The sequence below is a fragment of the Seriola aureovittata genome, chromosome 12 (assembly GCF_021018895.1).
Source record: "Seriola aureovittata isolate HTS-2021-v1 ecotype China chromosome 12, ASM2101889v1, whole genome shotgun sequence".
NCBI classification, from domain to species: domain Eukaryota; kingdom Metazoa; phylum Chordata; class Actinopteri; order Carangiformes; family Carangidae; genus Seriola; species Seriola aureovittata.
In genome coordinates this window covers 27,457,695-27,481,410 of record NC_079375.1, presented here as the reverse complement: position 1 = coordinate 27,481,410, position 23,716 = coordinate 27,457,695, and the positions used below count along the sequence as shown (strand labels likewise).

General features: G+C 42.1%; 2 protein-coding genes and 1 pseudogene across 5 annotated transcripts; all 3 read left to right on the top strand.

The window, feature by feature from the left end:
• Positions 1–3,230: 3,230 nt before the first annotated feature.
• Positions 3,231–4,507, top strand: LOC130178765 (putative nuclease HARBI1; annotated as a pseudogene).
• A 640-nt stretch (positions 4,508–5,147) lies between these two features.
• c12h7orf25 (chromosome 12 C7orf25 homolog) lies at positions 5,148–7,725 on the top strand. Its single transcript, XM_056391530.1, has 2 exons — positions 5,148–5,302; positions 6,319–7,725. Exon 2 carries the CDS (start codon positions 6,334–6,336, stop codon positions 7,573–7,575), a length of 1,242 nt encoding a protein of 413 aa, XP_056247505.1. The 5' UTR covers positions 5,148–5,302; positions 6,319–6,333; the 3' UTR covers positions 7,576–7,725.
• A 141-nt stretch (positions 7,726–7,866) lies between these two features.
• On the top strand, positions 7,867–20,695 carry LOC130178883 (E3 ubiquitin-protein ligase RNF31-like). Of its 4 annotated transcripts, none has more exons than XM_056391482.1 (19): positions 7,867–9,179; positions 9,479–9,569; positions 9,707–9,772; positions 12,133–12,299; positions 13,424–13,569; positions 13,671–13,768; positions 13,859–13,996; positions 14,197–14,396; positions 14,480–14,662; positions 14,977–15,159; positions 15,291–15,389; positions 15,635–15,724; positions 15,825–15,930; positions 16,345–16,463; positions 18,542–18,655; positions 18,741–18,807; positions 19,181–19,274; positions 19,362–19,530; positions 20,050–20,695. In XM_056391482.1, exons 1-19 carry the CDS (start codon positions 9,135–9,137, stop codon positions 20,176–20,178), a joined length of 2,304 nt encoding a protein of 767 aa, XP_056247457.1. In that variant the 5' UTR covers positions 7,867–9,134; the 3' UTR covers positions 20,179–20,695. The 4 variants fall into 4 exon arrangements, with proteins under 4 accessions (XP_056247457.1, XP_056247458.1, XP_056247460.1 ...); XM_056391483.1 differs by having other exon boundaries at positions 19,362–19,582; positions 20,050–20,198; XM_056391484.1 differs by lacking the exon at positions 7,867–9,179 and adding an exon at positions 10,562–10,753 and having other exon boundaries at positions 9,514–9,569.
• Positions 20,696–23,716: the final 3,021 nt, after the last annotated feature.

Genomic DNA, 23,716 nt, shown 5'->3' with positions numbered 1-23,716 from the left:
ACTTCAGTAGAGTTAACACTGGTGTGTTTCCACCTCTTGAGACAGCTGTTGGTGAGTAAAGGATGAAGTGTGTTTCTACTCCACTGATTGTTTCCTGCGTCTCTATGACAACGGGTGAAGTTCCAACACTGTCTTTAAAAACTACACTTCCTGTCAGTCTTCTTGTTTTACTGGCTTTACAACCATTTTATTTGAACTCCTAGTAGTTTTAACTTGTCTCTTATTATTTTTACTTAATTAATTTATTCATTTTCTTTAATGGTTTTAATCTCCATGACTTTAACTGGTTGGTTGTTCTTATTTTATTTACAAGTAAAAATCTTTAAAATCATCAACGGAACTCGTTAATTTTACCTTGTGTTGGAATATTATTTTGTTTGAGGATTTGTCAGCGCCTGAGCTGATCAGCTCTTTACAAACATTTTTTATTGATTCATGGAAATATATCATATCTTTACATTGTTGGGATACTCTCAGCAACAGTTCACAGTCCATTTACCTCCAAAAATCTGAATCAAAAGAAACCAATGAAATCAGTATTAACTTCTGTACCACTTTGTCATGTGATGTCCTGAAAAATAGCACTTTTTTATGCTTCAGTCTGCTGGGGCAGCAGCATGTCTGACATGAACTCAAAGAGACTGGACAAGCTGGTCAAAAAGGCTGGGTCTGTGCTGCAGGAGTCTGGACTCACTCAGGACTGTAATGTAAGATGGAGGCCATCTTGGACAATACCAACATCCTCTCCACAACATTCTGGCAGGACAGAGAAGCAGCTGCAGCAAACGTCTTATCTCACTGCACTGCAGAACAGAGAGGTTCAGGAGATCCTTTGTTACCACTGCCATCAGGCTATACAACACCTCGGCCAAAGGAAGTGGACTAATCTAATTATTATTGTTTATTTATTATTAACGTTTTATTATTATTATTATTATTATTATCATCAACAGTGAGCTAATGTACACATGAATTTCCCGTAGGGGATAAATAAAGTATCTATCTATCTAGAACAAATCCTGTGTAATGACCACATGGTTTATACCAGAGTGAGAACAGCATGTGTTTCTGAGTTATTATATTCAATACATTTACATTTCAGAACCTAAGATAAAACATGTCTCAGGTCATTTAGTTAATGCAAATTTCACCATACACTAATATATACCTTGTTTGTCATCAATACATCCATATTTGAGAAGCATTACATCAATATCATATCATCAGGAACAAATGTATTAACTGCAGTCATGAAAATTTTCAACACAGTGTCAGTGTAGAGTCAAAACAACAGTCTCATTCTCTCTGAGGTCAAACATCTGATCTGAAACCAAACACCAGGGCCCAGTATTTCAAAACTTTTAATCCAGATCAGAATAGGATTAAATTTAAAGATTGGGTATTTCAAAACAGAATATGTGATCCTGATCCTACAAAATTTGGATCCGGATTTGGTAATCCAATCCCACCCAGAATCCAGATCAAATGTCAATTTTGGGTATTTATATGTTTGATGCTAAATATCAGGATTTCCCTGATCCCACTGTAAGGGTGGATTCAGCATCGATTCAAGGTGGATGTAGAGACATGCAGGACACATTGCAGTCTTATTACTTGATGTTTGCATATGAAATTGACACAGACTACGAAAAAACAATATCCAGCCATTATTAAACAATTAATCAAAATAATACTCAAAACTCAAAGCTTTCAGAAAAATGACTATGGATTGTTTATTTTTATAAACTCCTAAATAATCCATGTATGTGTGTATGTTCTTTTATGTCAACATAAAATAAAATAAAAATGGTCACAAAAAGAAAAATCTCTGAAAAACAAGAGTTCACATTCTCTCCTCTGGCAGTGGAATACCAGCTTCTGTCAGCTTCCCTTCTAAGAGGCGAAATGGAAGTTTCACCTCCCTCTTTTGAAGCAATGTCAGTTTGATCTGCTCCTCAGCTAGAGAGATCTGTTGCTCTGCTCTCTCCATCTCCTTCCTCACTAGATCCCCATAGCCATCTTGATCCTTCGGGTCCTTTGCAAGACACTTCCTCTTATGGGGCAGTTCCAACCCTGAAGAGTGGGGGTCCTCTTGCTGGTGTTGGGGGCCACCTGAAGAGTGGGGGGTACTCCTGTGGACGTTGGGGGGTGCCTGAAGAGTGGGAGCCATTTTGCATGTGGGGGTCCTCTTGCTGGTGTTGGGGGTCGTCTGAACTGTGAGTATCCCCCTGCTGTTGGGGATTGACATGCTGTGCCTCAAGATTCAGGATAAAAAGCTGACTCATCAACCCTGAGTTTGGTGTATCAGCCTCAGTCCCACACAGTCCAGATTCACCACCTTGTGAGACTGACTGAATGCCATGGAGAGCCTCAGACCTTTTTCCACCAATGATGTCTAGAACTACATCAGTAAACTCACCCCACTTAAATGTCTTGTTACCTGTTTTAGGGTTGTGACTTGTGAGACTCAGTATTGTCCTTTGTGGCCTTCTGTTTTAGATTTTTCCAGCGCAGTTTGACCTGTTCCAGAGTTCTTAATTCACCACTCCCTGTGGCATTGACACTGTTGGTGATGTTCTTCCAAATGTTGGTTTTCTTTTTTTTTTTGTAAACTTTATTTTTATGAAGTCATTTTACAGTACACTTAGAAAGAGAGAAAGAAAGAAAAAGAACAAGAAAAGGAACAAGACAGAAAAGGCACAGAGTGAAAAATATACCTACGCATATATATTATTACACAGGGAGAGAGGAATCATTGTAACAATGTGTACATTTCAAGAGGTAGGTCCAGGGTTTAGAGACATTTCAGTCATATTTGATCCATTTGTCCATAGTCTATCCTTCACATCAAAACAGGACAGAAACATACTCACACTAGTGCCCAACAACACTGAGAGCACATCAAATAGGACAGTAGGGGGCGCTGTACTCAGGCAAAAAAGAAAGAAAAAATGAAACAGAGCACATTATTAGTTATTAACTGCCTCCTGTTGTAAGTGTCACTTATTCAAGATGAGCCGTCCATTTCCTCCAGAACAGTGAATTTGTTCACGCACAAGTTCAAGGAAGAAGTCAGTTTTTCCATGTCATATATTTCTTTCACAATTGCAATCCACTCCTCTTTAGATGGGGACTCTTTCGATAGCCATCTTCTTGTAATAGCTTTTTTCCAAATGTTGGTTTTCATCTTGGATGTTACTGTTTCGTCAAGTTTAGCAATCAGAGTCACAATGTGCCCTCACACCATCCAGCAAGGCGTGTGTTTCGGCTTGGGTGAAATTGCTCCCATTTGAAGTACCTGCTTCCATTTCCATTTTCTCTCTCTGTCTGTGTCGTCTACAAAGCACAACTAAAGGCCCATGCCCAAATGGAACCAGGTGTAAGCTGGGAGGCCAATTAAGGTGTCTTGAAAGCAGTTGTCCTAACAAGGGACCATACAAACAAAATGGCAGGTGTTGTTCACCGTTTACAGAGGCAAAGGAGGAGATTCACATTGCACGCCCAAACCAACTGCAGGACTACAAAGATGACACACTGTATGAGAGATTTAGGTTAGGTCGGGCTGACATTGGTTTCATTGTCAATCTACTTGCCACAACTGGAACACACCACTACAAGAAGCTATGCATTGACTGTGGAAGAACAAGTACTGATGGTTTTGCACTTCTATGCATGTGGATCCTTCTATCAAGTCATTGGAGATGGTGTGTGTGTGTGCGTGCAAGTCCACTATCAGCCCTCTTCATTAGCCAGCCTTGTCAACCAGTTTGTCAAGTTTCCAAGGGATCCAGAAGAGACCAGGCAGATCAAGCGCAAGTACTTTGAAATGGGGAGGACGCCAAACATTGTAGGGGTAATAGACTGCACTCATATTCACATCCAAGCACCCCATGAAAGGGAATGGGAATTTGTGAACAGGAAAGGGTGGCACAGCATCAATGTGCAACTTGTGGCAAATGCAGACCTCCACATCACTAACTGTGTTGTTAAATGGTCAGGATTGGTCCATGAGGCTAGGATCTTGAGGTAGAGCCACATTTTTAGACACCTCCAACAGAATCCCCCAGATGGCATCATACTGGGTGACAGTGCATATCAACTCTTACCATGGCTGATGACACCTTTTCCCATTTCCTAGCAACAATGCAGAGGACAGATTTAATAGTGCTCATTGAGGATCAAGGAGTATAATTGAACGGCTGGGTTGCTGAAGAGGCACTTGACGTGCTTCAACTACCTACATGTAGCTCCACAGTGAGCATGCAACATCATTCTCGCCTGCATTGTGCTTCATAACATCGCAGAAAAACACAAGGTTCCTCCCTCTGATGGATGGCCCCAGGAAGATGGCCCTGATCTACCACTGGCACCACTGCAACCAGATGGGACAGCTGGACGCGCACTGAGAGAAGCTCTTGTGAACCATTATTTCACTTACGGTCCTGTGATCTATAGGTCCGTTTATCAATACAACATTAGTATGCTGGAGGAAAAGTTTTATGTTTGACTTTTTTGATCTAGTGGGACATTTGATTTACATATTGTGTTGTCTAATTATTTTCCTTTTGTACCTGCTTTACTTTTTGTTATGCATCAAAACAACAAACAAAACAGATTCCTTGTATGTGTCAACTTACAATGGTAATAAAATGATTCAGTTTCTCATTCTGATTAAGTGTATTACATACATTTGACCAACAGATATCCAGATTCTGTGATCCTGATCTTGTGGTATCTGGATCATGATTTTCTTATTTTGGAGAATCAGGACAAAATCTGCAGGATCAGTTTTATCTGGGATGTCAGAAAGAGGGATTCCAAAATCTGGATAATTGTGATCTGGATTAGAACTTTGAAATACTGGGCCAAGAGAACATGTGATTATGTACTGTAGTGAGGACGTAAGGGAGGGTCTCATTACCCTGTGGACACTCAGTGGGAGGGTTCCCCGCGTACTTGAGAAATGATGACACAGCATGAAGGAGACTCCTCAGGTCAGTTTAAAGTCTTGTAATTAGTCTAATGAAGTATTAAACGTTATTCAACTTTATTGAAATACACTCGGGGTACTGTCAGTCTGAGTCCCAGCGTCGCAATAGAGACTGGAACCCCCAATCCAGCCACATATAAACAGTTAGTGAACTCAATGTAACAGGAAGTGACGCTACAATCCTGCCGGAAGTATCCTCGGTCCTTGCCAGCGGAGCAGAAGAAGGGGAAGTAGTCAAGTAGCATTAGCATCAGCAGGTAGCAGATATCTGGAGCAGAGCCTGCGGATTAAAGTTCACACATCACTGCTGCCGTGAGTCTATGCCACGCAATTTCTCTACGATTGAATCGTTAACAGTGTTTTTTTTTTACTATCATTAAATTGACGTGATGAACTTCGGAGTAGTTAAATGACGTCACATTCACAGTGACCGCAGTTACCATCAGAGCTAACGAGCTAACAGCTGAAGTTTGTCTGATGAGGAGCTGACAGCTTCACTCCAGGTCACAGTGTTAAAGTTCAGTCTCACCAGACTCCGTGTAAAAATGACGTATTTAAAGGTTGATGACTGAGTGAATCAGGACTTCAGAGTTTGTTGCTGAAAGACATGAAATAATGATCATGTGATCATTTTTCCTTTATCTGCTGATGTTATACAGTAATTGCTGATCCAGACTCCTGATCAGGTGTGTGTGTTTGAAGATGAGCTGCTGTTTAAAATGATGTAACACTATGTATGAACACATGAGTGTTCAGTCCACTGTCTGTCAGGTTGGTGACGTCATTTCCGACACTCACGGATGAGGACATTAAAGCTAAAGATTAAACTGAAAGTCTACAGCTGTGGGCGAATTCATTAACCAGTGTGTTTTGGCCTCTTTTTCATGGCAACAGCAGCAGAGGCTCATGGGTACTGTAGTGTTTTAGTGGTCAGAAAATAAACCGTACTGTGCGTTTGCTGTGTTTTTACCAGGGTTAGAATTCCTGGGAGGGTTGGGAGGGTATGACCCCACCCCCAAGCCCTTAAACTACAGTTGAGCTAACTACTGTGAGCTACTTTCTAGCTTTAGCCTGAAGTTAGAAACTAGCTCACATTAGTTAGCTAATGTTAGCTAGATATATCACTTCCAGTGTTGGCTTGTTATTTCGTTTCTAATATAAATGTCATATATGATCTAATGTTACAAACACTGGTGCTCAGTGGTGAGCAGTGAGGAGGAGTAACAGCTGTTGTCACCAACATAGAGTTTTTTTAGTTTGATAAAAAGTGTTTACTGTCTGTCACTGAAGTGTCCAGGTTCACCAGTCCCACCTGTGTGTGTCCTCAGGTGTGATGCAGAGTCATGTCTGTGCAGGCGGTGCTGCAGCAGAGGATCAGCTCTGCTCAGGCGTTGCTGCAGCGGGCCGAGCAGCTGTGTCAGGGTGTGGAGGGTCACCAGAAGCTCTGTGGTAAACTGCGAGCCGAGCTGCGCTTCCTGAGGCGGGTGGAAGCCGGAGAGCTGCAGGTCAAAGAGTCTCACCTGCACAGCACCAACCTGACTCACCTGACGGCCATCGTGGAGTCAGCTGAGAGTCTGGATGACGTGGTGGCTCTGCTGCACGTCTTCACCTACCAGGACACCTCCGGCCACCGGCAGACTCTGGTGGTGGACGTGGTGGCTAACGGGGGACACACCTGGGTGAAGGCGGTCGGGAGGAAGGCAGAGGCTCTGCACAACATCTGGCAGGGGCGGGGTCAGTACGGAGACAAGAGCATCATCAGACAGGCGGAGGACTTCCTTCAGGCCAGCCGCCAGCAGCCCGTCCATTACCGACACCCCCACATTGTCTTCGCATTCTACAACGGGGTCTCCTGCCCCATGGCGGACCACCTCAGGGACATGGGCGTCTCCGTCCGCGGGGACATTGTCGCAGTCAACATTGTGGTGACAGAGGGAGGCAGTGATGAAGATGAGGAGGAAGAGGAGGCAGCTGAAGATAACCATGAAGAGCAGGAGGAGGAAGCTTCTGAGCTGACCCGGGTGGACCGCGGCACGGTGGTGGCCAGCTTAGCGTTTCCTGCCCAGGTGCAGGTGGAGGAGTGTCGACGGGTGAACCTGGACATCACCACACTCATCACGTACGTGTCATCGCTTAGTCACGGTGGCTGTCACTTCACCTTCAGGGAGCCTGTGCTGACGGAGCAGGCAGCCCAAGAGCGCCGCCTGCAGGTGCTGCCACAGCTTGATGCTCTCATGGCGGGTAAGGAGCTGTTCGCCTGTCGCGCCGCTGTCACTGACTTCCAGCTGATCCTGGACACGTTAGGGGGGCCGGGTGAGAAGGAGCGCGCTCAGAAGCTGCTGGCCCGCCTCCACCTGGTCGATGACCAGCCGTCTGAGCGAACGCTGCGCCTCACACCCAGTGCCAAGGTCAACCAGCGCTCGCTCACAATTTTCGGCACGGGAGACTCGCTGAGAGCCGTTACCATGACAGCAAATAGTCGATTTGTAAGGGCGGCAGCCAATCAGGGCGTCCGATACAGTGTGTTCATCCACCAGCCACGAGCTCTGACCGAGGGCAAGGAGTGGAGGGCCACGCCGGTCTGAGACGGAGAGACTTCCTGTGCACGGGCTGATGGGAGTTTGAGTTTTGAGTTAAATGCGCTGATGTAAATATGAACGTCAGCAGCTGACTCATGTTATTTGTGTTCATTATTTCAGAGTCTATATTCACCAATCAATAAAGCATCACAGTAACTTCCTGCTCCTCTGTCATTTGTTACAGGAGGTCACATGGTGTCAGGTGTGTCCTCATGCTTCGTTCATGTCACATCATAAAAACCGTGAGGTTCTGTTTCCAACCTGATCCAGACTAAATAACAGACACCAAAATGTCCAACAAACCAGTTCCAGGTGAAACAGTTAAAATTAAGGAAGATGTGAAAACATCTGATTAACAGGAACCGTCTAGGTGTCGGTGCTGATGAGTCTCTAAAATGGTCTAAGTAAACCAGCAGAAACCACTGCACCTGGACCTGTTGAGAAAAACAGGCCTGAGACAGGGAGAAGTCCATGTTTATGACCGTTCAGCCAGTCAACATCCGAGGGAAGGACATTGAGGTGGTGCACACTTATAAATACCTAGGTGTGCACCTGGACAGTAAACTGGACTGGTCCCTGAACACAGATGCCATCTACCGGAAGGGGCAGAGACGGCTCTTTTTCGTCATGAAGTGCTACTCTTTCATGCTGCAGTCTGCTGGGGCAGCAGCATGTCCGAGATGAACTCAAAGAGACTGGACAAGCTGGTCAAAGAGGCTGGGTCTGTGCTGCAGGAGTCTGGACTCACTCAGCACTGTTGTGGAGAGACGCATGTAATGTAAGATGGAGGCCATCTTGGAAAATACCAACATCCTCTCCACAACATTCTGGCAGGACAGAGAAGCAGCTGCAGCAAACGTCTCATCTCAGTGCACTGCAGAACAGAGAGGTTCAGGAGATCCTTTGTTACCACTGCCATCAGGCTATACAACACCTCGGCCAAAGGAAGTGGACTAATCTAATTATTATTGTTTATTTATCATTAACAGTTTTTATTATTATTATTATTATTATTATCATAAACAATGAGCTAATGGATACATGAATTTCCCCTAGGGAATAAATAAAGTATCTATCTATCTATCTATCTATCTATCTATCAATAATGGATCACATGATTGTTAATATTATTCTCTCTTTACATGTGTTTTGGTCAGTTATGTTTTCTACAAACATAAAACACTACATGATCGTTATGTAGACAAACTAACATGGATAATGTTCTTTACAATTATGTTTTTATTTTAGTTTGAGTCAAACAAGTCAGTGATGAGCTCCTCACTGTGTCGGTCCTAACTGTTTAAAACCACTTCATATGATTTGCGCGGAGATATGTGGTTTTGACAGGATGGAGACAGTTTAATAATCCAATAGTAAGTTGAGAGAAGGACAGTAAAACACGGAACAAGGACTTTACACGGTGACACGTTGTATCATGGTCTTTTAATTTGAAAACCTGGAAGCGGACATGGGTGTGTCGTGTTTAAATTAGTGCCTCCAAACAGTAGCTGTTAGCCTGTTAGCCCATGAATGTTACGTCTTTCTGTGGCTGAGTTTTGGATAAAATGCCTCGGGTCGGAGCTGAGGAGGAGCTGCGAACTCTGGCGGAGGTGAGGACCGAACTTTAAACCTGCACATTCAGTTCAAGTCAAACTTTATTAGTCAGAGAACAAGTTGGCGTCTCACTTGACCTGCTGCTACGAGGATAGCCTCCAAAGTTAACATGGAACTCCAGCAAGATCCATTCAAAACTCTTACCTAGCGTAGTTAGCTACATGCTAACAACAACAAGGTCTAATCAGACTCCTTATTACCCCCCCCCCACCTGTTTTCTCCTCTCCGCCTCTCTCCCTCCCCCACCCCATCCATCGCCTGCTCCTGTCTTTTCTCTCCACTCCCCCATCCCCAGTGTCAATACAGTTATCCAGCAGAGACTCTGTCTGATCTTCAGAGGGTTCGATCACTTTTCTCTGATCTTCGTCTCTATGTAGATTTTTACTGTGAGTATCAATATGCTTTTAATGTTTTTCACTCATTCATTCACTTCCTGTCTGTTTCACAATAAAAGCATGTTGATTCCTGCACACTGTTAACCAATCTTATTGATTGATTTACAATCAATCGTTAATTTTAACAGGTTTTCCTAGCAAAGAGAAGAAGAAGTTGGTTTACCTGGCCGGAACAGTTCCTGTTCACTATGAAGGTAAGAGCATCAGGCAAACTCATCATCAACACCTGGGAGTTTCATTATATGTATATAACTGTTCACCAGTCCAGGTCAGTCCAGAAGAGCTGAATGAGCCGGTTTTCTCAGCTTCTCACCTCTCACATCTGAGTCAGTCCACACACCACAGTCACACATTCTATTGTCATTTCAGCTCATTTATTTATTTTTTATTCTGCTAACAAACACCATGTTTGAGGATGAGGTGGTTTATAAGTGAACTTGGTACCAGAACACCTGGTCATCTCATCAGGTCTGGGTCGTATGTCTAGGACACTCGGATGAAGTGAGGCAGAGCTAATCCCTGCCTGGTGTTGAGTTAGATCAGATAGCAGGGGAAGCAGCCAGACAGACCTGGCAAACCCAAACAAGGCCCCTGTCTGTGGGGTCAACTCCGACCTCAGGATGAATTTCTCCTGCATTCTGAGGGAGTCTGGAGTGGGCCATGTTCAAAACCTCCACTGAAGTTGTGGTGGGTAGCAGCTGGGGTCATAAGGTGCCTGTCAAGGTGGCAAGTTATGAACGCGCTAGTGGACACCGGTGCCGAGAGAAGCATTCAGGCTGAAGAAGGACTTCAGCCTGAATGCTTCCCTCGGCACCAGCCTTTTGGGCCCCATGGTCTCCTGAAGCGGTGTCAGCTGTGGTGAAGAGGGAGCTGAGCTGGAAAGCTATCTCGATTTATGAATCATTCTACGTGCCATCCGCCTGAGGTCATCAGCTCAGGGTAGTGACTGAAAGAATAAGTTTGTGGTTGAATATCCTCCTCAGGGTATCTGGGCTCGGCCTTAGAGAGGTAGAGCTTTGAGGTGTTGCCTCCTGGGCGCCATCCTTTTGAGGTTCTCCAGGAATGTCCCACTGAGAGGAGACCCAGAACTCATTGCAGGGACCACATATCCCGCCAAGACCAGGCCCCAGATAAGTGGAAGAAAGTGGATGGATGGATATCAAGAGTAACATGAGGTTAGAGACATCACCCCCTCCATTCTGGTCTGATCTGGTCAGAGCAGGCCTATATGTCCTTGTCTGGGGTATGATTTATTCAGGGTCAGTCTGGTCTGGTTTTGTAAAACCTCTCTCAAACCCTCTGGCGCCTGTATTCGCAAAGCATTTTATCTTACCACTAAGAGTTCTCCTAAGTCACGCTAAAAGCTAAGAGTGCGACTCCGTTGCTATGGCTGACATCAGTTTTCATGGACGAGTTCCCCCACAGCGATTGGTTGATGAAAGAGCGTCTGTGCCGGTGAAAACGCAGGATTAACATCCGACAGTAATAATAAAAGAAACACAGAGAAATAAACAAATACAAATTAAATAATAACGGATTAGGAGCTGTTAACAAAAGTAGTTCATTCTCCAAAATGCATCTGTATGATGAAGTTTGTGTCGACCTGAGAGAATTTAATTTACTATAAAAACTTACATTCAAGTCTCTCAATGGAAAGATAAACAAACTCACCTGTCCTAGATGAGCTAACTAAAGCTAACAGCCTATTAGCCACAGTCTGTTGTAGCTGTACCTGTTGTAATGCAGCTGTGGTCCCAGCTGTGGGTTGAGGTGTGAGAAGATTTCCACTGTACACCGTACAACAACGTCTACAGCTGTACAGGCAGCATCAATACAACCTGAGTGTTGCTGCTGTGACTTTGTTTCCTGTTTACAAATCTAATAATTTTTACCTGTGTTCCATCTCTGGCTCTGATCACAGCAGGTAGACCGACCATGAAGCTGCCGTATTTCTCTGTAGTCGTTGAACATCTAAAGGAAGTCGTATGAACTGTCCTGTGATGTCAGAGCGCATTTATTGTTTGGTGGATATATCAGCTTTTCTCTGTTGCTAAGTAACGCAGCATTGCCAAACACTTAATTTCTGCACTGATCAAGTTGTTTCAGTTGGAGATGTTATTACACCTTCACTAACTCCACAACTATCATTATTACCTCTGATTGAGTCGTATCTTTCCAGTGATTCATCATCATTTAAGGTTTCCAGAACACTGACGTAGAATGACGGCAGCTCTTTAAGATTCTTTGTGATTTGGCCTTAGTGAGTTAGGAGTCCTCTCCACTGCTGCTCACTTCTCTCAGACTGAGGAGCTGCTTTTAGCGCTAAGTGACTTTGTGAAAAATAGGACATTATTTTTAGAAGTTTCTCCTAAATCAGCAAGTTAGGAGAAGCTTTGAGCCTTAAGATGCTTTGTGAATACGGGCCCTGATGTCCATACAAGAAATGAGTGTAGTATCTCAGTGAATTAGTTTTCCTGATCTATGTGGATCAGTCTGCACTGGATTAGTCTGGTCTGCTTTTGTTGACTGTTTTCTGTCGTATATGTCTCTACAGGAAGTGAGTATAATATCCCAGTATGCATCTGGCTTCATGAGACTCACCCCGTGTCCCGTCCTCGCTGTTATGTCTGTCCATCTGTCTCCATGGTGATAAACCCATACTGTCCCTGTGTGGACCCCTCTGGCAACATCAGTCTGGATGGATTGAAAAACTGGACCCATGTAAGTCTCACTTAGCATGTTCAGTCAGACTGGACTAGTTAGGGTGGTTAGTTAGCTGGTTATCCCTGTACAGGTAGCAGACCAAAGTAGTCCAGATTCCAGTTCTTCCTGGTGGTTCCTTTAGTGTTCCCAGACCTGATCAGATACATGATCCTGTCCCTCAGTTGAATCTGTTTAACCGACCGTTAATTGACCTTTAATCGACCGTTAACCAACCATTAACCGTCCATTAACCAACCATTAACCAGCCATTAACCAACTATTAAATGGCTGTTAATTGACATTGAAATGACCGTTAACCAAACATTAACTGACCATCAACCAACCATTAACCGACCAGATTAAAATGTAGTATTGAGACCAGATGCGTTACACAGTCAGCTGTGTATGACCGTCACAGCCTCTCTGCTGCTTATATCCAATATAAAATAAAGTACTTTACAAGTTAATAAATGTTCTCAAAATATATCAGGGAATTGTTTTAAATGTAGAATTATAGATTCATTGATAGATAATATTGGTTATCAGAAATATTGGGGATGAGGATTATTGTTTATTCATCAGTTGTATGAAAGAAATGGTCACTCAAACACTCAATGAAAGAAAAGACAACAGCCAATGAAAAGAACAAATAAACTCACTTTGAAATCACATGGGGAGATTGATAATAACAATAATAATAATAATAATAAGCTTTATTTATAAAGCACCTTTCAAAACGCAGTTAAAAGTGCTTTACAAGACAAGGTTTTACAACGTTGGGATGGAAAAGTGACAATGAGGTTCAATAAAAATGAGATAAAACAATCTGAAATAATTGACTTAATGTAATAATAGATTTTTTAAATGAAGAAGAAGAGTTCACCTGGTTCAGTTCAACTGGTTTATGTTGGTTTGCTTTGAGTGTAGGACGGTAGACAAGAGATGATGTTATTATATATGATGTTTATGTTTTTTCATATTGGGGTTAGGTTAATTAAATTAAATTTGATATGTGATCTATGATAATGAAGTAATAAGGTTTAATTCTTGATTTATGTTCAAATCTTTATTGAACAAAGTCTTTTAAACAAATAACTGGTTATTGTTAATGTGTTGGTAATGATGATGTCACTTCTTGTCAGGGTGTGTCCGACCTATCACTGCTCGTGTCAGAGATGAGGCGGGCCTTCCAGGTGGATACACCCCTTTATGCCAGGTGTCCTGTACAAACCCCGCCTCCTACTGGTGTTCAGGTGTCACAGTCATTGACAGGTGGAAGGCCAGAGAGGTAAACACTCCCTAAGTTGTTCGATGTAGTAGTGATTATTGATAAAAATGAATAACTGATCGTGTCTGACCTTTTTATATTTCTGCTTCCTCCTCCTGCAGCCTCCATCATCCCTCCATCACCTCCTCTTCCCTCACCTCCTTCTCTATCACCTCCCCCCCACAGAGCTGTCGTCCCTCCTACCTGCCTGGACAGAAAGGTAAAGTTCCTGTTGGTCTGAGATGACTGTTAGCATGTTAAAGGTAGCACACCTGTTTGACATAATGAAGCCTTTCCCCCTGTGTTGCAGTCAACCAATGGGAGCATAGCAGGGAGGTGAGGGTGAGGAGGTCTTACACTGAGGAGCTCCTTGGAATCGACTTCAATGCTCCTCCTCCCTCCTCCTCCTCCAACCACAACAACCCCTTCCTGCGCTCCTCCTCCTCAGGTGAGACGGAGTGAGTGTTGATGACAGTAAGTGTTGATAAGCCGGAGCAGGTTAGGAGGTCAGTATCAGTTACCATGGTGATTTACCCTGGTAACCAGTGAACCACTGTCGAAGGGCTGAAAATCCAGAGTTAAACATGAAGTTACCTCGATAACCTCAGATCCTGCTTCAGTACAGACCTCTGGTCCTGGTCCCTGCAGGTCCCCCTCCAGAGCCCCTCAACAGGATGATGGGAACTCTGAGACTGGACACAGAGTCTAATAGAGGCCAGCAGGGTGATTCAACTTTACGGAGCATCCAATCAGAAGCAGCTAGTGACAAACACAGAACAGGTTTTGGACCAGCACCTGGACTACGTCAGGAGCTGGATACTCAAAGCCTGGGAGCAGACCACATTATGGTGAGTAGGACAGCCGGTCTCAATCAGTCTCAGTTAGTCTCAGATGTTCCCAGGTGGTCTCAGTTCTCCTCTGCCCCCCTCAGATGGTGTCCCGTCTCCCTCCGGACCAGGCGACCATGTTCCTGTCTCTGATGAGGATGAAGGGGCGGAGCTTCAGCCCCAGTGATGTCATGGAAGCAGTCCAGCTCAACAGAGATCTCCCATCAGCCCTAAGATTTCTGACTCACAGCTGCCCCATCTGTCAAGACCAGGTGACCTTCAGCAAGGTGAGTCACCTGAGTGAGCCGCCGTGTGTGTGTGTGTGTGTGTGTGTGTGTGTGTGTGTGTGTGTGTGTGTGTGTGTGTGTGTGTGTGTGTGTGTGTGTGTGTGTGTGTGTGTGTGTGTGTGTGTGTGTGTGTGTGTGTGTGTGTGTGTGTTTGCACATGCTCTTTGGAACCAGTATAAACACTGACCTTGTTGAGACCAGTTGGACAACATGTCCATATCAAGTCCAATCCTGATTAATAGACATAATTTCTGAGGTCCTGACCTGAGGCTGGTTTCTTTTAATCTCTTCTTCTCTGCCTGTATTTCCTGCAGATCATCACCATGACTCACTGCTCCTGCTTCCTGTGTCAAACGTGTTTTAAGACGTTTTTCTCTGCAGCCATTAAAGAGCGAAGCATCGATCAGCTGGTTTGTCCTCAGTGTGGCAGACCTGAGGTCAGAGGTCAGGGGGGGATGGAGGAGTCCATGGACTACTTCAACCTGCTGGACACTCAGGTGAGGGGCTCACCTGGAGAACTGCGGAGTCACAGACTGAAGCTGCTGATCAATAAAAACGTTTGACACAAACATGAAGCTTCAGGTGGAACATCCTGCTGCTCTAACTTAGTTTTTTTGTTTGTTTACAGATCCGTCACTTCCTGCCTCCTCAGGTCCATGAACTCTTCCAAAGGAAACTCAGGGATCGAGCTCTGCAGGAGATGCCGAACTTCTGCTGGTGTGCTCATGTAAGAACCCAACCCTGACAGGACCAGGACAAACCAGGATCTTTAATACAGGTCTCAGGCTGAGGTGTACTAATCCCAGTTTGTCCAGTTTGAGGATTTACAGCTGTGAACTGGACTCTTTGGTCAGATACAGGATGCTGTTTGAAGACGTCACATTCAGCTAACAGACTAATTGTGTGTGTGTGTGTGTGTGTGTGTGTGTGTGTGTGTGTGTGTGTGTGTGTGTGTGTGTGTGTGTGTGTTAGTGTTCATTCGGCATGCTTCATGAGGCTGACCGGTTGAGGATGGACTGTCCCAGCTGTAAGAAGAGTACCTGCTCTCAGTGCAGGTCACCTGTAAGACACACACACACACACACACACACACACACACACACACGTTCTGCTGGTCACTGCTCTCAGATCTGACTGTATCATGAGTCTCTCTATTCTGCAGTGGTCAACTCAGCATCAGGGTCTGTCCTGTGACCAGTTCAGAGTCTGGCAGCAGCAGAACCAGCTGGACCACCACACCTCCACCCTGCTCAGCTACAACAGCATCGGTACAAACACAGCACCATCGGGGCCTGAACCAGGTCCTGAAGGGGCCTCCAGGACTCCTGTTTCCACTGCAGGACCTTAAACTGAACCTGGTTCTTTAGTTTTCACTGTTCCCTCTCTGTGGGAACAAGGTCCTGAAGAACCTGAAGGGGTCAGGTCATTTCACTTCACAACAAGCACAACAAATGTTTATCTGATCATTCGTCAATGACATTTATCTGAAATGTTTGGAAGACAGGGAAACACAAGGAGAAGGTCCTGAGTAGAACTGGGTCACAGGTCTTCAAGTTCCTGCCATGGAAAATAGCTTCTACTGTCTTTACTTTATTTACTTTACTGTTGTTTACTGTGAATCATCTCTACTGTGGTCTAATGTGGTTCTATTGTCTGACTGTGATGTGTTTGTGTGTCCTCAGAGTGTCCAAACTGTCAGTTCATCTTCAGTCTGTCCAAAGGAGGCTGTCTTCACTTCACCTGCAGTCAGTGTCAGCATCAGTTCTGTGGAGGCTGCAGCCAGACCTTCACCCTGGGAGCTGTGAGTCCAGGTTCTACTGTCATCTACTGTAGGGTTCTACTAAGTCAAGTTCCACTTTCATCTACTGTCAGGTTCTACTGCCATGTACTGTCAGGTTTCTACTAAGTCAGGTTCTACTTTCATTTACTCTAGGGTTCTACTGTCAGGTTCTACTGCCATGTACTGTCAGGTTCTACTAGGTTAGGTTCTACTGTCATCTACTGTAGGGTTCTACTGTCAGGTTCTACTGTCAACTACTGTAGGGATTTTACTGTCAGGTTCTAATGTGTCAAGTTTTACTGTCGGGTTCTACTATCGGTTTGTACTGTCAGGTTCTACTGCCATGTACTGTCAGGTTCTACTGTCAGGTTCTACTAAGTCAGGTTCTACTTTCATTTACTGTAGGGTTCTACTGTCAGGTTCTACTGCCATGTACTGTCAGGTTCTACTAGGTTAGGTTCTACTGTCATCTACTGTAGGGTTCTACTGTCAGGTTCTACTGTCAACTACTATAGGGATTTTACTGTCAGGTTCTAATGTGTCAAGTTTTACTGTCGGGTTCTATCGGTTTGTACTGTCAGGTTCTACTGTCATCTACTGTAGGGTTCTACTGTCAGGTTCTACTGCCATGTACTGTCAGGTTCTACTAAGTCAGGTTCTACTTTCATTTACTGTAGGGTTCTACTGTCAGGTTCTACTGCCATGTACTGTCAGGTTCTACTAGGTTAGGTTCTACTGTCATCTACTGTAGGGTTTTAATGTCAGGTTCTACTGTGTGGAGTTTTAATGTCTGGTTCTACTGTCATCGACTGTAGGGTTCTACTGTCATCTACTTTAGGGTTCTACTGTGTCAGGTTCTACTATCAGGTTCTACTGCCAGTTTCTACTCCCATATACTGTCAGGTTCTATTGCCATGTACTGTCAGGTTCTACTTTCATCTACTGTAGGGTTCTACTGTCAGGTTCTACTGCCATGTACTGTCAGGTTTTACTAAGTTAGGTTCTACTGTCATCTACTGTAGGGTTTTAATGTCAGGTTCTACTGTGTGGAGTTTTAATGTCTGGTTCTACTGTCATCTACTTTAGGGTTCTACTGTGTCAGGTTCTACTATCAGGTTCTCCTGCCAGTTTCTACTCCCATATACTGTCAGGTTCTATTGCCATGTACTGTCAGGTTCTACTTTCATCTACTGTAGGGTTCTACTGTCAGGTTCTACTGCCAAGTACTGTCAGGTTTTACTAAGTTAGGTTCTACTGTCATCTACTGTAGGGTTTTAATGTCAGGTTCTACTGTGTGGAGTTTTAATGTCTGGTTCTACTGTCATCTACTTTAGGGTTCTACTGTGTCAGGTTCTACTATCAGGTTCTCCTGCCAGTTTCTACTCCCATATACTGTCAGGTTCTATTGCCATGTACTGTCAGGTTCTACTTTCATCTACTGTAGGGTTCTACTGTCAGGTTCTACTGCCAAGTACTGTCAAGTTCAACTAAATCAAGTTCTACTTTTATTTACTGTCAGGTTCTACAGTCCTCTACTGTAGGGTTTTAATGTCAGGTTATACTGTGTCGAGTGTTAATGTCTGGTTCTACTGTCATCAACTGTAGGGTTTTACTGTCATCTACTGTAGGGTTCTACTGTGTCAGGTTATACTGCCAGGTTCTACTCCCATATACTGTCAGGTTCTACTTTCATGTACTGTAGGCTTCTACTGTCAGGTTCTACTTTGTCAGATTCTACTGTCCTCTACTGCAGGGTTCTACTGTCAGGTTCTACTGCCATGTACTGTCAGGTTCTACTGTGTCAGGTTCTACTCTCATCTACTGTAGGGTTCTACTGTCTGGTTCTACTGCCATGTACTGTCAGGTTCTACTGTCGTATACTCTATTAAACTGTAGCTAACACACCTGTCTACCTGTCATCTCCAGGTATGAAGGATGACAGCGTCACATTTCATTGAGTTTGATTTATTGTGTTTTTACTTCGTTTGGAAACATTCTGATCTTTTCTATAAAACAGGGAACGATGAGCTCATTTAAAAAGCTGGTTTAACGAGCTCAGGTGTTTCAGGTGTGTGGCTGTTTTATTTTAACACCCTAAGGCCTGTGGTTTCTCTGCCGACTGTGGAACCAAAGGTCTTCACGCCCACCACCCCAGAGACTGCCTGTATCACCTGAGAGACTGGAGCGTGACACGCCTACACCTGCTGCTACAGGTAACAAACACCTGCTGCCTGACGAACTCAAGTGGACACAGGTGATGTCTGGACAGTGCTGATGAGAACTGTGTTTCTTTATCAGTATTACAGAGTGTCTCCTTCCTGGTTGGAACCAGCCAATGGCAGCTTACCTGACACCAGTCTGACAGGTGAGGTCTCAGGTGGACTCCTATCTCCCAGTTTGACTCATTTCAAATATTTCTACTGGGAAGCATAAACACACTTTGTACAAGAGGTCGTCGAACGGACATTTTGCTTCAGTTCAACTATAAAACAAATAATAAACATCAACGGCAAAGACAAACAACCACAAATATAGAAACACAAAAACAGGTAGAACCCCCCCCCCCCTCCAAATCACAAAGCTGCGTTATCGACAGGTAATAAAGTCTATCTGTGCTGTGCCGTGATCATCATCATTCGTGTCCATGTCTGTTCAAGGTCCTCCAACCTGTCCTTAAGGATGTCTCAGGTTCTCAGGAGAACCTTTAGACAATGACTGACTCGACTGTTCATTTTCAGGAGTATGTTTGGTTTTGGAGCTGAGAGATGATGGCAGCAGACGGGAGGAGCCCTGTGGTCAACCTGCACTACCTGAATACAGAGGATACTGCCAGTAAGACCAGTTCTCCCAGTAACAGCCTCCCAGTCTGATCCCAGTCAGAATATATGGTGTGTTTGTCTCACTTGTCTGTCACGACAGGTTGCACTATAAGGAGCGCTTGGTGGAGCTGATCAATCGTTGCCGTGCTGACCCGGCAGTCCTTTTCAGTCTGACGGAGATAATGGCAGAACTTCAGCGTTGGCATGTCGCCATGCCAACCAGGAAACCAGACGAACCAGAGCCGCTGTACGCCCAACGACTCCGCCTGGTCAGTCGTCATCATCATCATCATCGTTGTCATCATCATCATTATTGTCATTGTAAATACAGTTTATCTGTTTAACAACAATCCCTGAACATCTCCTTAATTAACCCTTAATGCCCATGAAAACACACAGAGATCTGAATCAGACAGAGATCCTTCTTTTAGTTTGAAAATCTAAAGCCTTTAAAAAGCCCTTAATTTGAAAAGGCCTTAATGACGTAGATGTAAAGGGCTTCATGAGTCTCCTGTTAATTTCTAGATGAATGTGAATGATGACACATTTTCATTCAATGTGCAAATACAAATGTGTCAAATATTGAGTTAATCAATGTATAAACTAATTTAATATATTATATATTAAGGCATTTTAATACATTTTCTTCAGCCCTTAATGATCTTTTTAACTGCAGATAATGGATCTACAAACAGTATATGTTTATTGATGACGAGCTGTTATCAGGTAATAAAACACTGCCTCCTTTCAGCCAATCACAGCGCAGAATTCTGTCTGTGTTTCTTCAGACTCTTACCAATAGAGTTCCTCTCAGGAAGCAGCGACGCTCTCCACTCAAACTCAACAACGATCTCTGTCCTCTGACCCCTGCTATGGCTGCTGGAGCTCCGCCCCCTCACCTGCTGCTGACAGACTGACTCTGCCCACCCCAGATACAGCAGCCAATCAGATGGCAGTGCTCTGTCATCACAGTAACCACTGATTTTTATTTAAACAGAGACATTAGGAGACCAAGTTTACATCTGACCATGCCCCCTTCACGTCACTGAAAGGAGTGTCTAAAAATCTACCTGTCTGCTTCAGCTGCTGGCTTCAGACTGGCTCAGTGGTTTCCAAGGAAACCAAATAAAAGGGACTAAAGAAACTGTTGTTCACTTTAACGACCTGAGTGTTAAGTATTTTTAGACACTGTTCTTATGAGCTAACAATGCTAACGAGACTCTTCTCTATATTCTAGGATCCACGTTTATTTCAGTCAGCTTGGGCACCAGTTGGCACCAGTTAGCACTTGTGTTAAGTTAGCGTGTGTTAATTTAGATTAGGATATCAGTCTTGACTGTGATGGCCATTGAGCCCTTAACCCTGTGTTTTAGTTCTTCCTGCACTTTAACTGTTTGAATAAATATAATAAATGAATATTGTCTTAAGTTCTAACTTAAAATTTCAGCCTCCTTTCTTCTGTTTCCAAGACGACCAAAATAAACAAAATTTGTGATAGGTAGAAGTTTATAGTCGGGTTAGAATGTCCATCAACTGCTTTTATGTGAATATTGGGGTTAGGGTTAAGACATAGTATAGTAGGCCACGGTATAGTGAGATGTAAACACATGATTGTATAATGAGGCATAAAAATTGTATAGTAAGGCATGAAAATTCATAAAAGCTTGAAAGTATAGTAAGTCGTTAAAATGAAATTGTATAAAAGTCATAAAACCGTCATAGTATAGAAAGTCATAAAAAAGTCACGTCAATGAAACTATTGAAAGTAATAAGATTTACATGTTATAGTAAGACATGAAAAGTCATAAAAACATGGTATAGTAAGTCATGGAAATTAAACTACAAAAAATCATAAAACCATCATTGTATAGATAAAAGCATAAAAAGTCATGTAAAATTCATAGTATAGCTAGACATAAAACTGACAACGTATAGTAAGGTATGAAGAGTCAAAAATGACAGCATAGTAACGAATAAAAAGTCATACAAATGTCATACTATGTTACATCAAGAAATGTCATAAAAACATTATGTATACTAAGTCATGAAAAGTTACAAAAATGACAATTTAGTAAGGTATGGAAAGTCAAACGTGATGGTATTTTAGTTCATGTAAGTCATACAAACGTCATAGTAAAGTCAGGCATAAAACTAATAAAAACGACATAGTATAGTAAGGGTATAAAAAAGTCATAAAAATGTCAGTACATAATATGGCATAATAAGTCATGAATACAATATAGTATAATGAGACATAAAAAGTCATGAGAACAACATAGTATAATAAATCATAAAAAAATCATAGTATAGGAAGGCATAGAAATGACATAATATAGTAAGGTATGAAAATACATAAATTCGTCATAGTATACTTAGGCATAAACAGCCAAAAAAGTAATAGTATTTTAAGTCATGAAAAGTCATGAAAATGAAATTGTACAAAAAGTCATAAAACCATCATTGTATAGTAAAGCATAAAAAGTCATGTAAAAGTCATAGTATAGCTAGGCATAAAACTGACAAAGTACAGTAACGCATAAGAAATCATGTAAATGAAATTATAGAAAAAGTCAAAAAGACATCATAGTATAGTTAGGCATAAAAACAACAAAAATGTCGTATAGTAAGGCATAAAAAGTCATGAAAAAGAATGGTTATAGCAAGGCATAAAACGGACATAGTATAGTTAGGCATAATAAATCATGAAAACGACATAGTAAAGTAAGCCATAAAAAAGTCATACAATAATAAGGCATAAAAATGACACAGTATGGTAAGGCATAAATAGTCACAAAAAAACAGTATAGTATAACATAAAAAGTAATAAAAATGCCATAGTATAGTAAAGCATAAAAATTTGTAAAAAACATTGTATACTAAGGCATAAAAAGTCACTGAAACAAAATAATATTTTAAGACATGAAAGTTATAAAACGACATAGTATCGTGAGGCATTACAAGTCATAAAAAAGTCATAGTATAATAAGGCATATAAAGTCATAAAAACGACATAGTATAGTAAGGCATAAGACGTCATATTACAGTAAGGCATATAAAGTCATAGTATAATAAGGTGTAAAAAGGTCATAGTATACTAAGGCATAAAAGGCATACAATTCCATAGTACAGTAAGACATTAAAAGTCATAGTATAATAAAGTATTAAAAGTAAAAAAAGTCATAGTATAATAAGGCATAAAAAGTTATTAAAAAAATAGTATATTAAGGCATAGAAAGTCATAAGAACGAACTAATATAGTAAGGCATGAAAGTTATAAAAACAATGAAGTATGGTAAGGCATAAAAAGTCCTAAAAATATCATACAGTAGTATACTGAGGCATATAAAGTCATACTATAGTAATGCATAAAAGTCATTGCATGCATGTAATTTTGACTTTATAAAATAAGTGATGTGTGATTACATATATTTAGAGTCCCAAGGATGGAGAATGATCTCAGGAGCCCTGACAAAGAAGGAGTAACATCTAAGAAGCCCTGCAGACCTGAATATGTCCAGATATCCAGATCTCCAACATCACCTTGTCACACACATAGGAGAGCAAACGGCCAAACAAGGACTCAAGCTTTTGTTACTCAGAGAGAGGACTTGGTGTGCCTTGTACCAGATCTGTCCTTCATGCATGAATAAAACCAGCAGCATTGAAATGTTAAGTTGTCGGTCTGATAGTGTTCATTCTTTCAGTTTTTCATCTCAGAGGAAATCATCTTTTCAGTAAAGCATAAAAAGTCATAAAAAATTCATAATATAGTGAGGTATAAAAAGTCATAGAAAAGTGGTAGTATACTAAGGCATAAAACATCATAACAATGAAATATTATAATAAGGCACAAAACATCATAGTATAGTTAAGTATAAAACTTCATAGTATAGTAAGGTATAAAAAGCAATATTACACTAAGGAAAGAAAAAACGCCATAGAACTTCATAGTATAGTAAGGCATAAAAAGTCATAGTATAGTAAGACATAAAAAGTCATAGTATAGTCATGCATAAAAAGTCATAGTATAGTAAGACATAAAATGTCATAGTATAGTAAGGTATAAAAAGTCATATTATAGTAAGGCTTAAAAAGTCATAGTATAATAAGGCATAAAAAGTCATAGTATAGTAAGCCATAAAAAGTCATAAAAAAGTCATAGTATAGTAAGGCAAAAAATGTCATAGTATAGTAAGGCATAAAAAGTCACAAAAACGTCATAGTATAGTAAGGCATAAAAACATCATTATATAGCAAGGCATAAAAAGTCATAAAAAACTCATAGTATAGTAAGCCATAAAAAGTCATAAGAAAGTAATGGTATAGTAAGGCAAAAAAATATCATTGTATAGCAAGGCATAAAAAGTCAAAAAATGTCATAGTATACTAAGACATAAAAAGTCACAATAACGTCATAGTATAGTAAGATATAAAAAGTCATAAAAAAGTCATAGT

Coding starts and splice junctions, on each gene's coding strand:
- c12h7orf25 (XM_056391530.1), top strand. CDS start 6,334: ATGTCTGTGCAGGCGGTGCTGCAGCAGAGGATCAGCTCTGCTCAGGCG.
- LOC130178883 (XM_056391482.1), top strand. CDS start 9,135: ATGCCTCGGGTCGGAGCTGAGGAGGAGCTGCGAACTCTGGCGGAG. Junction 12,300..13,423: donor GATTGAAAAACTGGACCCAT/GTAAGTCTCACT, acceptor ACTTCTTGTCAG/GGTGTGTCCGACCTATCACT. Junction 19,275..19,361: donor GAATACAGAGGATACTGCCA/GTAAGACCAGTT, acceptor CTGTCACGACAG/GTTGCACTATAAGGAGCGCT.